Below are 12,083 nucleotides of genomic sequence, written 5' to 3'. Positions count from 1 at the left end.
ATGATCATCCTTGGGTGTATCTTGTGGGAAAGAAAAGGAAGCCTGTGACTAAAGCATGGCATCATTGCACTGAAAGGAAAGTGAAGTAAATTAACAGCCTTATTCTCAATAAACCAGAAAGTAGGTTAATGGGGAAGCTGTCAGTAGTTTGCACAAGCTCAACTACAAGACGAGGATTTAATGACTAATTTGGAAAGAATGTTTTCTCTGGGTGTTTGAGGAAAATTATAATTACACTTTTCAGGTCAGAGCCTTGAAATGTGGAAGGATAGAAAAAAAATAATAGACGGGAGATCACAGTTAATAGTAATATGAAATAACATGTTTATTGGAACCCAAATCTTCAGCTGTTTTTATCAGGAAAATGTATGCTTCCCTACTGAGGTCTCTTGCTAAAGCAACTGCCATGTGCCACTCCAAGACATTTGACAAGACAGGTTGAATGTTTCTGTACTGAGCCTTCTTTTATTCACAGTTATGTAGAACTTTATCATTAATAATTTGTAGACCCCCCCCCTCCCATCCTCACAAACAATTTTTCGTGTGTGTATTGAAAAATTAAACTCATACTAACAATTCCAAAGAAGTACTTGGAGTATGCTGGCAGTGAACGCGTATTTAGATAATTGGCACTGGTGGTTTTTATTGATCTGTACAAATATTTTTCTCATCCTTGAGCTGAGTTGTGTAGACGGTAGATAAGGCTGACATGGTCTCAGTTACAGTGACATTAATCGTTATACGAAGAGCACATAGGCTCAGCATCCCCCAAATATATTTTGCTCTGGAGTAGGGAAATCCAGGTTGCTTAGATTGCAGCTGTTCTCTTTTGAAATCTCTTGTTTGTCTTCTCCCTGTATTATTGCCACTGATTGATTTGAAAAGGAAGTGGGGCATTAAAGTTCCATTCTGTCGGTGCCATTATTTCTTTTTTCCTTTCCACTGGAGAAAGAGCAAGCTTTCAACATGCACCTTGATAATGCTGTGTACATATTGAAGTTTACTCAGTTAATCTTGGTTCACTGGGTGTGAACCAAGTAGCAGAAGAGAGATTGTTATCAACAGTGGAAAAGGGATAATCCACCCTCATTGGGAGGAAAGGGAAGCAATAATTTTCAGACCTATTGGGTCAATGGGTTTTCACCGAAATAATTTGCCTTCATATCTGATTTTAATATATCTACAGGTTTTAGGTCCTGCTCCAAAGTGGTGCTCATTTCTTGATAATCTGACAGAAGAGCTGGAGGAGAACCCAGAGACAACAGTTTATGATGACTATAAATTTGTAACAAGAAAAGATCTTGACAATCTTGGTAAAGTATTACTGCTGTAGATGTGATTTATTTTGTCTTGCCTCTTTCCTTTGAGTATGACCTCAGATTTACTTATACCTTTATGTATCTTAGTGACTACAACATACAGTGCTTCAAGATGAAATATATTTGCATTCCTGTCACTACCAGATCTTTGGTAGAAGACTCCTATTTTGATTTCCTTATTTTCCTAGTCCAAATTGAGAACTTTGATTTCTACCTTGATCTAAGTTGAAAGAATGGCTTATATTAGCTGATTCAAATTACGAATAAGGTACAATTTTGCTACCTGACGGTATTATGCAAAAGAAATACAAATGTAACTAGCATTTTTGCAGGAATAATTTTCCTGCTGAAGACCTTAATTTAAAAGCTGCTTGAGACTCAATTCTTTATTAGTAATTGAGGAAAACTTGTTTAATTTAGTAATAAACTGTTAAAACTCTATATAAATATATTTTACCTAGGAGAAGCCAGTTAAGCATTAAAAAAAAATAAACCTTAAAAGAGTATAACATTTACATTAAATCTAATATGATTTTTTTTCAAATCTACTTGTCCCTTGCATTTAAAACTTTAGGAGTACTTAAAATTGTCATTTTTTAAAGATTTATAGCTAAGTAACATAAAGTGGTTATCTTAGATTTTGCAAGGATGTCTGTGATGGTGACCTGGAATCAAAAGTCTATAATAATGTTGGCACCACAAGATTATTATTATTTTTTTGCCATGGATACTCTGAAATTTATTTTCTAAATTTTGTGTTATATTAAAGTCATGTTCAATATATGTATCTCCCTCTCTCTGTCCCCCGCCCCACCTCTATTTTTGTCTCCAGGGCTTTCTCATCTTATTGGATCACCCCTTCTTCGGGCATACATGCATGGCTTTTTCATGGACATACGATTGTACCATAAGGTATGTGGGTTTGCCCAAAGTAGTCAAGCTAGCTCCCTTCCTTATAGAGCACCTTTTTTTTCAGGCGGACTTTTGGTTGAATGGATGAGATGACTTTTGTTTAGTTGGCTGCTGGTGAGTTTCATTTTATTGCCATCTTTCAGCAACGTTTAATTAGTACGTGGCCTGATTTTTAGATTTATTCTCATTCTTGCTAGCAATCCTGAATATAAATCCAGCAAATAAGAGTGTTAAATCAAATGGAAGAATCATTATGCCATGATTTATGGTTTCTCCCTTTTTCTCCCTGGTTGCTTTGTGCTTGCAGGTTAAAATGATGGTAAATCCTTTTGCCTACGAGGAATACAGAAGGGAGAAAATTAGGCAGAAGATAGAAGAAACACGTGCACAAAGAGTGCAGCTAAAGGTAAAGAAGAAGCTTGGCTCATTCAGGATAGGTTTATCAAAGAGAGAGAATGAAAGAGAGAGTCCTAGATATAAACAGTACATTTGGAGAGTTGTTACACCTGAAAGGAAAGGAGCACAAGGTCACCTGCTACAGAGTTTTTCTTTATTTTTGACCTTGCTGGGGTAAGTAGTGAGCTCCCAAAGGGCACTACTGGCGTTGGCTCAACTATCGGCAGGAATCCATATTCTCCTTCCCCCTTTTCAGGATTCTGAAAAAGACCATTCTTGATGGAAGGAATTATGTAGCCCCTACGTAGATTGGGTTTTCCCGATGAGAAATGACATTTGAACCAGGTGATAAGTCAGCAACCTGAATTTTACTTTGTGCTAGCTTGGCAAAATGCCAGCGGTTGTAATATGAATGGCATAGTGCAGTGGTGGCGAACCTATGGCACGGGTGCCAGAGGCGGCACGCAGAGCCCTCTCTGGGCACGCACACTGTCGCCCCAGTCCTAGGCCTTCAGCTGGGTTTTATAAAACCTTTTCGCTTTAGGCCTCCGTTGCCGTGTGCAAAAAAAAAAAAAAGGTTTAATCAATCAGTCAATTTCAACTTCTCGCAGGAAAAAAAAATCTTGCAAAGTTGGAATTGATTGATTGAACTTTTTAGTCCCACCCAGTCTGCTGTTACCACTGCAGCCACGCCCACCCAATGGGCCACGCCCAGCCAATTGGCCGCACCCGACGATGCATAAGTGGGTTTGGGGTTGCAGTTTGGGCACTTGGTCTCTAAAAGGTTTGCCATCACTGGCATAGTGCTTAGGGGTCGCTTTGCATCACGGAGGAGGGATCCCAACATTTTTCAGGCTTCTTTGTGAATCTGAAAAAAAAGGTGCTGTTGCTGCTGCTTGAAGAAACATAGAGATATAGAAACCTGGTGGCAGAAAAACACCCAGTGGTCCATCAGATTTGCCCTTTGAGTTTCCTTAAGAGTCTTCTTAATTTTTAAAAATGGATTCCCCAGAACCAGCGACAAAGTCTGAAACCATTTTTTTAACTCATTTCCAAAGCATGCACTGCTCTGTTGTGAAAATAAGTGTGATCCTCTTCTTAAGCCATTGGTAAAATCAGAAGTCCTTGGCCAGTGGTGGCGAACCTATGGCTGTCGCCCCAGCCCCACCTCTCTCCACGGCCCCCTCCTCACCAGCAACCCCCCCGGAGGAGAGTCACCCCCAGGCACAGCCCGTGCAGAGCAGCACAGCCAAGGACATGGCAGCCAGGCAGCGGGGACAAGACTCCATCCTTGTGCCCCATCGTGCGATGATGCTGCAGGGCGCTGCTGGAGAGCGTGGCCACCATGGCGCTGCTGGGCCACCTGGGCAATCGGAGGGCCGTGGAGGCGGTGGGTGGCCCTGTGGGCGGTGGGGCAGCGGGGTGGGGCAGGCAGGGTGGGAGCAAAGTGGGCGGGGCGGTTTTGGGGCACTCGATCTCTAAAAGGTTTGCCATCACTATCCTTGGCCATCTCAGAAAGATCCAAGTTCTTGATGTTTTCTACTGAAATCCCTGGTATGAGCACCTTCTAAATAATTTGGGGTTTCTCAAATTATCCAAGAAATCTGGGTAGATGTTAACTAGAGCCTGTTTTTTCACTTAATACATAATTTGACATATTCCAAATCATTATATAGCCTATACACAATTATTGTCTGTACGGCGATTCATATATTTAATCAGCAAATACATTGAAGGTGCCAGGTGCCACACTAAAAGAGATCCATGCTTGTTTTATTCACTAGAAACTTCCCAGAGTTAATAAAGAACTTGCACTGAAGTTGATTGAGGAGGGAGAAGAGGAGCTACAAAATGCTCGAAAGAAGAAACAGAAGGTGGGTCACCCTTCCTTGTCCCTGTTATATTAGTTATATGAAGTGAAATTGACCAGTGGTGCTGTTTCAAAGATGCCTGTATCTGGATACGCGTGGGGTGATGGGTATTAAGTTCATGAGGGATCAGAAACTTTGAAAGTCCTATTTCGACTTATCCTATCATCTCCAGTTATTGGGCCTCTGATGACAGGGCTAAGACTGATATCATCCTAATCCTTGGAGAGCATGACGGGAAATGGTACTCAGATGACTGAACTAAAAGAGCTTTACTTGCTGAGATGAATTCTTTTAATCAAAACACGATCAGAAGTGTTACAATCAGAAATGAGAATGCTCTAGGCCAGGGGTCGGCAACCTCGGCTCTTTTATGACTCATGGACTTCAACTCCCAGAATTCCTGAGTCAGCTATGCTGACTCAGGAATTCTGGGAGTTGAAGTCCATGAGTCATAAAAGAGCCGAGGTTGCTGACCCCTGCACTAGGCACAGCTGACTCAGGAATTCTGGGAGTTGAAGTCCATGAGTCATAAAAGAGACGAGGTTGCCGACCCCTGCACTAGGCACATCCCTGTATAGAAAGGTTACGTTGAAATTAATAGTGATGTAGTAATAGTAAAGTAATAGTAATAGTAAGGCTAATGTAAAGTGTTTTAAGTAATATGAACTAAAAGTTACTCATCTACACAATAAACGGGGTGATACGGTTATTTGATCGGAACACTGTGCTCCTGCCTCTTGGCATTTTAAATTCGGCTTTACGTTTAAGTTGTTTTTATTTTATCCCAGCAACTTCTGATTCCTGTTAGATCACAAAGCAGTTCGTGTTAGTTAAACTTAATGCATATTTTAGAGCAATTTTAGTGACTCAGAGAATTTTCCTTTCTGGCCAGCTGTCCAAACAAGTTGTTGGACAAGACTAGTTCCCAGGTGCTAGTATTTTTCCAGCAGCCAGTGACCTTTTTCTAACTCCTAAAATGCAAATAGTGATTAAATAGCTTTGTCAGAACATTGCAATCTTAATTAAAAGTAGAGTTCACTTTAAAGGTGAAACTGCCTTTTAATTTGTAAACGAGCCATTGCCATACTAACCCTGCTTAAATCCCAAGTACCTTGACCAATATAGGCTGGGCTTCAGATTTTCTAAAAAAAATCTATCTAAGGTAAAGGTGGGGATCACAACCCTGGTCAAGTTGACAGGGGCTGTTGAGAATAATTCAACAAGACACAATTGATGTATGCATGCATGCTATTTTTCAAAAGCTAGCAGTAAAACCACGCTATCAAGAAAATCACTGTATGAAATTAAAAGCGTGACACCTTATGATATTAGAAGAACCTCACTTACATACCAAATACCAGCTATTTCTTTATAGCCAATTTTCAGTAAGGGGTGCATGAATCTCCTCAGAAAGATGTTCTCCAAACAATGGAGTTATTACAGAAAAATTCCATTTATTCCATCCGCAAAGTATTCTGTTGAGGACTATCACTCATACATTTAATGCAGCAATCCCCCATCGCTTCTGTCACCGTGATCTCAAAATAATCTTTATTTTGAATTATGCATAAGTGCATATAGCTATATGAAAATCAGTTAAATAAGTAAAACAAATGAAATAAAAATAAACTGAAATAGGATAAATAAGTCTAAGTCAGCATACTATTAGGTAAGTAATGTGGACATTTCAAGGACCGGTAAAGAATTTGGAAGAAAACACATAAAACATTCTGCCTGGCAGTTTCCTTCTTCCTCCACAAACCTGCTGTTGCATTTGTTTTACTTTGTTTAACTTACAACCTTCCTTTCCACCACAAATGGCACTCAAAACAACTGATAGTAGAAGAAAAACTAAACATAAAAACTCCTCTAATAGAGAATATATGAAGAGGAAATTATAGTCTTAAAAGGCAGGAAAAAGTTGGTTTAGTTTGATGTTAAATAAATAATAAAAATAGCTCATTGGAGGAAAAAAATATTAATTTTATTTTACAAAGCTTCTTGCTTTGCAAAAAGTCTTTGGAGATTTAAATGCATTTAGCAGATATATTTGGAAAACTTTAAGCGAGGGAACTATTTCTCAACTTCCATTTTCATTTTTCTTCCAGAAAATGCCTAGCATCCTTAGTGATGACCGCTTCAAAATCATGTTTGAGAATCCTGATTTCCAGGTGGATGAGAAGAGTGAAGAGTTTAGGCTGCTTAATCCACTTGTTTCTAAAATGAGTGAGAAAAGGAAGAAGAAGTTAAAGATGTTAGAATACCATGAAGCCTTGGGAGAGGTAAAATCTGAGAATTTGAGACTTTCTAGTGTTCTCCAATAACTATTTATAAAAAATGAGATGTAATTTCCCCTCTACTGTTTGAGAAGGATCCCAGGAGGATTCAATATAATCATATTTTCTCAACCTTACTATCCCCACCATTCGTTTAGTTAATGTGTGCTAAGAAGCCCTAGCAAGAGTTGAGATAGTTGTGTTGTCCCTTTTGCATAGACATCCAGTTCTTACTTGTGCACAGGCATACATGGCTAGCTAATAAAACACGACGAATGGCTTTTTCCTTTTATACGGTATTTGTTCTTTGAGCACAAAAGCTTGAAAAATGTGGACAGTTTGGACCAAATGGGAATGCAGCATGCACTCTGGTCACATGCAAGTAGGTGACGGTCTTAACATTTTTACCAGGAGTGAAAATATTGTTGCAGAATACGTTTAAAGCATTAGGAGTATCTGCTTCATAGATAGAATATTTTTTATTGGCCAAGTGTGATTGGACACATAAGCAATTTGTCTCCGGTTCATAAGCTCTCGGTGTACATATGAACAACAAATTGATAAATCATAAGATACCAATAGGAGATGGTAATAGGAAAGATGAGATGGATAAGGTAGTTATAATTTGTATAGAAAGTAGGGGATCTACCTGTTCTAGATTGGACTGGTTTCCCACAAAGGAACAAATACGCAGTTTAGGATTGTTTCTGGATCTACCGATGGCTACCTTCATGGCTAGGAAGCATATTATCAATTTAAACTGGTAGATTAGTTCTGCTCAGCCCTTGGGAAGAATTGCCTAATTATAGTAATTCATTGCATAGGCAACCTCAAGAGTGGTCTACTATAACTGCTGTTTGTGGCATAACCTTGTGAGTAGTCCAGAAAGTACCATTGGTGCAGAATTCAATGCCTAGGTTACTAACTAGAGTGCCTCAACATGAACCAGTCACCCCTCTGCTAAAAGATCGGCATTAGCTGGCACTTTGCCACAAGCTCAGTACCGTAGCAGGCTATCTTAAAATCATCTCCAGATACATCAGGCACCTGCAGTCTTTGGATGAGACCATGTTCTCTGTGCCACAATTTTGCAGATTGGTCCTGGGAGATATTGTGAAGGCAGGGTTACTCACTGATAGCATGTATGCTGTGGAATTATTTTCCCTCCCATTACATCAGATTCCCAACTCTCGCATATTTCTGTATTTTTTAAGAATGCATCTTTTTATGTTGGTCTTCTCTTGCCACTGTTTTATCTTTGGAAAGGGTTGTTGTTGTTTTGTTGAATTATTATAAAATCAAGGGATGGGTCTCTTTTATTTTCCCCTCTGCTACTTCCTGATAGGTTGTCTCCTAATTTCAGATATTTGCTTCTTGAGTTGGACAGTTGGAGGCCATATGTAGCACACACTTTGCTTCCTAGCAGTCTTGGATCCTTTTTTTTTCTCCTTTCAACAATAGGAATATTAAATCTAATTTATATTGGATATGTTTTGTCCTTTTGGGTGAGGGGTGCTTTAATCTTTCAGCAGCTCAGGTAGAATTGTAGATCATTGGTGATGGTAATTAGCAATAAAGGCATTCTGTTGAAAATGTCTTGCCCAATCCTGAGTTAACGTCCTTTCCAAACAGTGCATCTGTAAGGCGTCACGTACTCCTAATTAGGTAAATGGTTCATTTAAGGAATGTTAATTCTTCTCTCTCTCTTTTTTTTAACTGACTATTTTTGTCTTCAGGAAGAAGAGGAAGAGCCAGAAGGAAAACCAAGTGATGCAGAAACTTCGGAGTCTTCAGATGATGAAAAAGGATGGGTTGAAGAGGTCAGGAAACAGCGCAGACTTCTGCGCCAAGAGGAAAAAGTAAAACGGCAGGAAAGGTTCAAGGAGGATCAGAAAACAGTCCTGGAACCAAAGTTTTTTGAGATTAAAGCTGGGGAAGAATTTAGAAGTTTCCAAGACACTGCCAAAAAGCAAACGTTAAAGAAGTAAGACTACGATTTTATTCCATTCCAGTGATTTGTCCTCATATTTTTTTTTCATTGCTCATGATTAAGATGTACTGTTGATTTCAGATTTCTGCTAAAGGCAGTTGATTTCATAGTGCAGATGTAGTGAAGAGGTTTCTCTCAATTCATCCATTCATTTGCACACCAATTAAAAGAGGTGCAACTAGAAACTCCATTGACTCCTTAGAAATGTTGATGGGCTGTGCATAGGGAGGCACAAGGCCTATGTGGCGTCATTGTGCCAGTGTCATGGGCCCTTAAATCCGGATATGGTCTTAGGCCAGTGGTTCTCAACCTTTTTAATGCCGCGACCCCAACCGGTCGTAAGTCGAGGACTAAACCGGTCGTAAGTCGAGGACTATCCAACCGGTCGTAAGTCGAGGACTTTCCCTGCCCGGGAGCGCCGCGCATGCGTGGTTTCGCCCCCTGCGCCGGCTGAGGCATAGCTGGCAAGCGGCAGAGATGGAGCAGGCCGACCACCAGCTGGCCCAGTAAGGCACCCGCCGGAAAAGGGGGAAAAAAATGGCGGACAAAAAAATGGCGGACAAAAAAATGGCAGACAGCCTTGCTTGGCGACCCCCGTGAAATGGTCGATCGACCCCAAATGGGGTCCCGACCCACAGGTTGAGAACCACTGTCTTAGGCTGATAGGTTATAGGATCCATAGTCTACTAGCCAATCAGCCCACTGGCCTATCCTAATGTAAAGATCATTATAAGTGGTCTTAAGATACTTTAATTAGCTTGGTTCCTTCCTCCCTCCCTTCCTCATTTTTGTGGTGAGTTTCTGTTCCATTTGCTCTGAAAGCACAGACAGTTAACTATGGGAGATGATATGCTGACCATGAAAGTAGATGCTGAGTTCATCCTCTCATCTTTGTTTGCAGAAAGTCACTCGGAGATCGCTTGCAACTTGAAGAGAGAGTAGGCGCACTTAGCGTACACGATACCACTGTAGGAAGTAAGCAGGTTACCTTTAAATTAAAAAAGGTAAGCATCAATCCTAAATTTAAAACCGTCAAGACCAATGCAGTAGAAGTACTATGTTGTCCTTCGGATGAGACTGCTTTCCTCCTGCGCACTGCGGGTGGATTACTGTTTCTAGAGCGGAATGGTCTATTCTTGGGCCAACTCGGCAGACTTGCCTCTCCCTTTTTGCTTTGCATATTTTAATTTGCTGCCACTAGCTGTGAGAGGGGTGCTAAATCTTTGTCTGATTGTGTTGTGATAGCTAGATCCGTATAGCATTATGCTTCTGCTGGGTATTGACTTGGCTTCTGCAGAAGTCTAGCCAAAGCAGAAATGGGATAGATCTTAATTTCTTTCATATTTACACCACCACCATCTTCAACCTCCACACACATTACCTGTAGCCCCCCCCCCAATTTCCTAGCAGCCCCTCTCACCATCTTTGCTTTGATCATTTTTTCAGATGTCATCCCACATTCACAAAAAGCATATAGGCAAGGTAATAGGAAGTGGGAATAGGAAACTGCTACCAGTTTCTTAGAAACCAGGCCATAATTTATACTACATAACTGTAAAAAAGTAGATTTGTTTGAAATAAACTGAAAAGGGGCTTTAAAGTACTGCATCAAAAAGACAAATTTTGCTTCTCTTAATTGTATCCGGATGGCTCGGTGAATTAACTAGCTTCTATGAAGTATTTTGGTATAGCTAACATAGGAATTTTCAGCCTACAGCCTAAGTTGCAATTGTAGACATCTTTAAAGTTTTTGTCAGTTCTGAGAGAGTGGAAGAGAAGATGTTTTTCACATTTCCCTTGAGATTTTCCACATTTTCCCCTCCAGCCACACTTGTATTTCTGCCTGGAAAAACTGCACTTTGGTCTACCTCTAGAACAAAGCAACTCTGGGGGTTTTTTTCCCATTGTGGACCAAACCATTATAATTTTAGCATCTAAACTTAACTGTGAACTCTTAACACTATAAGCAGTTTTAAAAAAACCAGTTATCTACTTGTTTATGTTCCTTAATAAACTTTTCATTAAGTTTTATTTTATTTTTTTATTTTGGCATGTTCACACTATTTCTTCTTATCTCTTTTATGGGACTATGAAGCCACTTGCAAATTTAATGATCACATCCCCATCCCCAAAGCTTTGGGTTTCTCTCCCTTTTCCCCGTTTGACTCCCAACCCATAAGTGAAGATGGAGAAGGGAAAAGATACAAATGGAAGGAGGAGGGCGGCACTTTGTCTCTTCCCTCCACTAAGAGATAATCTGTTCTATTAAAATGAACTCCATTGGATATATAAATTATGAGGTTGCCTTTAAGTGATTTTTGTAATTTGTTTTCAGTCCGAGCAGCATAAAAAACAGCAGGAAGCAGAGAAACTGCATCACGAAGAGAGGAGAAAAGTCCGCCGGTCGGCCGGCCATCTCAGAAGTAAACAGGGAAGCAGGCGACGCTTCCATTGATGGAGCAGTTTGGCTTTTTTTTTTTCTTTTGGAGACCCAGAAGTTTGTTTTTTTAATAGTGGATTCTTCTCCACTTTGACAGAGGAAAACAGTCCATAACCCAATTATGTTGTGGGGAAGCATAGTGGATCTCCTGTTTGCCCCGGACGTGTTACTGTAATGTTTTTGAAGAGACAGCAGTTGGTTATTGTATAACCTTGTGTGTGGTGGCTGATAGGTGTACATTCTATGTGAACGTGAATAAACGTGAATAATATTGTGATACTTCAAATGGCTCTAATTCTTAAGTATCGGGAAACCTTGCTATATTTTTATGGTATATGAACAATAGTACACAGCCCTGTTGATATACTGCATATTCGGACAACCAAGCTGTTAAGATAACATTTGCTTCACTTCTTCCCAACTGATGAGGTTAAAATGGGCTTTTATTCTAGCAAAACAAAAGGAAGGATTTACTTTAGAGCTCTCCTTGGCGACAGTAATCTATTTGTGTTCCTGAAGAGGAGCTAAGTTTAAATCAGTGTATGGGAGATTTGTATGCAATTCCATGGATGTCAATTTTACTAAACAGAACCTGAAAATAAATTTTTCCTACATTGGGTACTGGTTTCATGTCTGCTCTGATTTTACATATATTTCACCTACTGTAACTTTTTATTTTCACTATTGACAAACACTGGGTTAGGGTTAAGGTTAGGGTTAGACTGAGCCTACAGTCTGTCAATATGAACCATATATTTAATGTGAATTTCATTTCAGCAGTTTCTAAATAGTCAAGTGTCAGTTTACTCAGGCGCTGGGTTCACGTTTCTATGTGTGAGCACTAAAGTTTTCTGAATTCTTTTAAAATAACTTCTACTT

The 12,083-nt window shown here is 39.9% G+C and overlaps 1 protein-coding gene across 1 annotated transcript in view; it reads left to right on the top strand.

The window, feature by feature from the left end:
- The window catches only part of NOL10 (nucleolar protein 10), a 41,519-nt gene extending 30,029 nt beyond the window's left edge, over positions 1 to 11,490 (top strand). The window contains exons 14-21 of the mRNA XM_015824036.1: positions 1,187 to 1,313; positions 2,152 to 2,231; positions 2,539 to 2,637; positions 4,412 to 4,501; positions 6,607 to 6,780; positions 8,511 to 8,758; positions 9,666 to 9,768; positions 11,100 to 11,490. Of these exons, the coding sequence (XP_015679522.1) occupies positions 1,187 to 1,313; positions 2,152 to 2,231; positions 2,539 to 2,637; positions 4,412 to 4,501; positions 6,607 to 6,780; positions 8,511 to 8,758; positions 9,666 to 9,768; positions 11,100 to 11,219 (1,041 nt within the window). The 3' untranslated portion in view covers positions 11,220 to 11,490. The remainder of the gene's footprint in view (positions 1 to 1,186; positions 1,314 to 2,151; positions 2,232 to 2,538; positions 2,638 to 4,411; positions 4,502 to 6,606; positions 6,781 to 8,510; positions 8,759 to 9,665; positions 9,769 to 11,099) is intronic.
- Positions 11,491 to 12,083: the final 593 nt, after the last annotated feature.

This window comes from Protobothrops mucrosquamatus, unplaced genomic scaffold, assembly GCF_001527695.2.
Source record: "Protobothrops mucrosquamatus isolate PMUCROS unplaced genomic scaffold, P.Mucros_1.0 scaffold2091, whole genome shotgun sequence".
NCBI classification, from domain to species: Eukaryota; Metazoa; Chordata; class Lepidosauria; order Squamata; family Viperidae; genus Protobothrops; species Protobothrops mucrosquamatus.
This window is presented reverse-complemented; position numbering and strand designations above follow the sequence as displayed.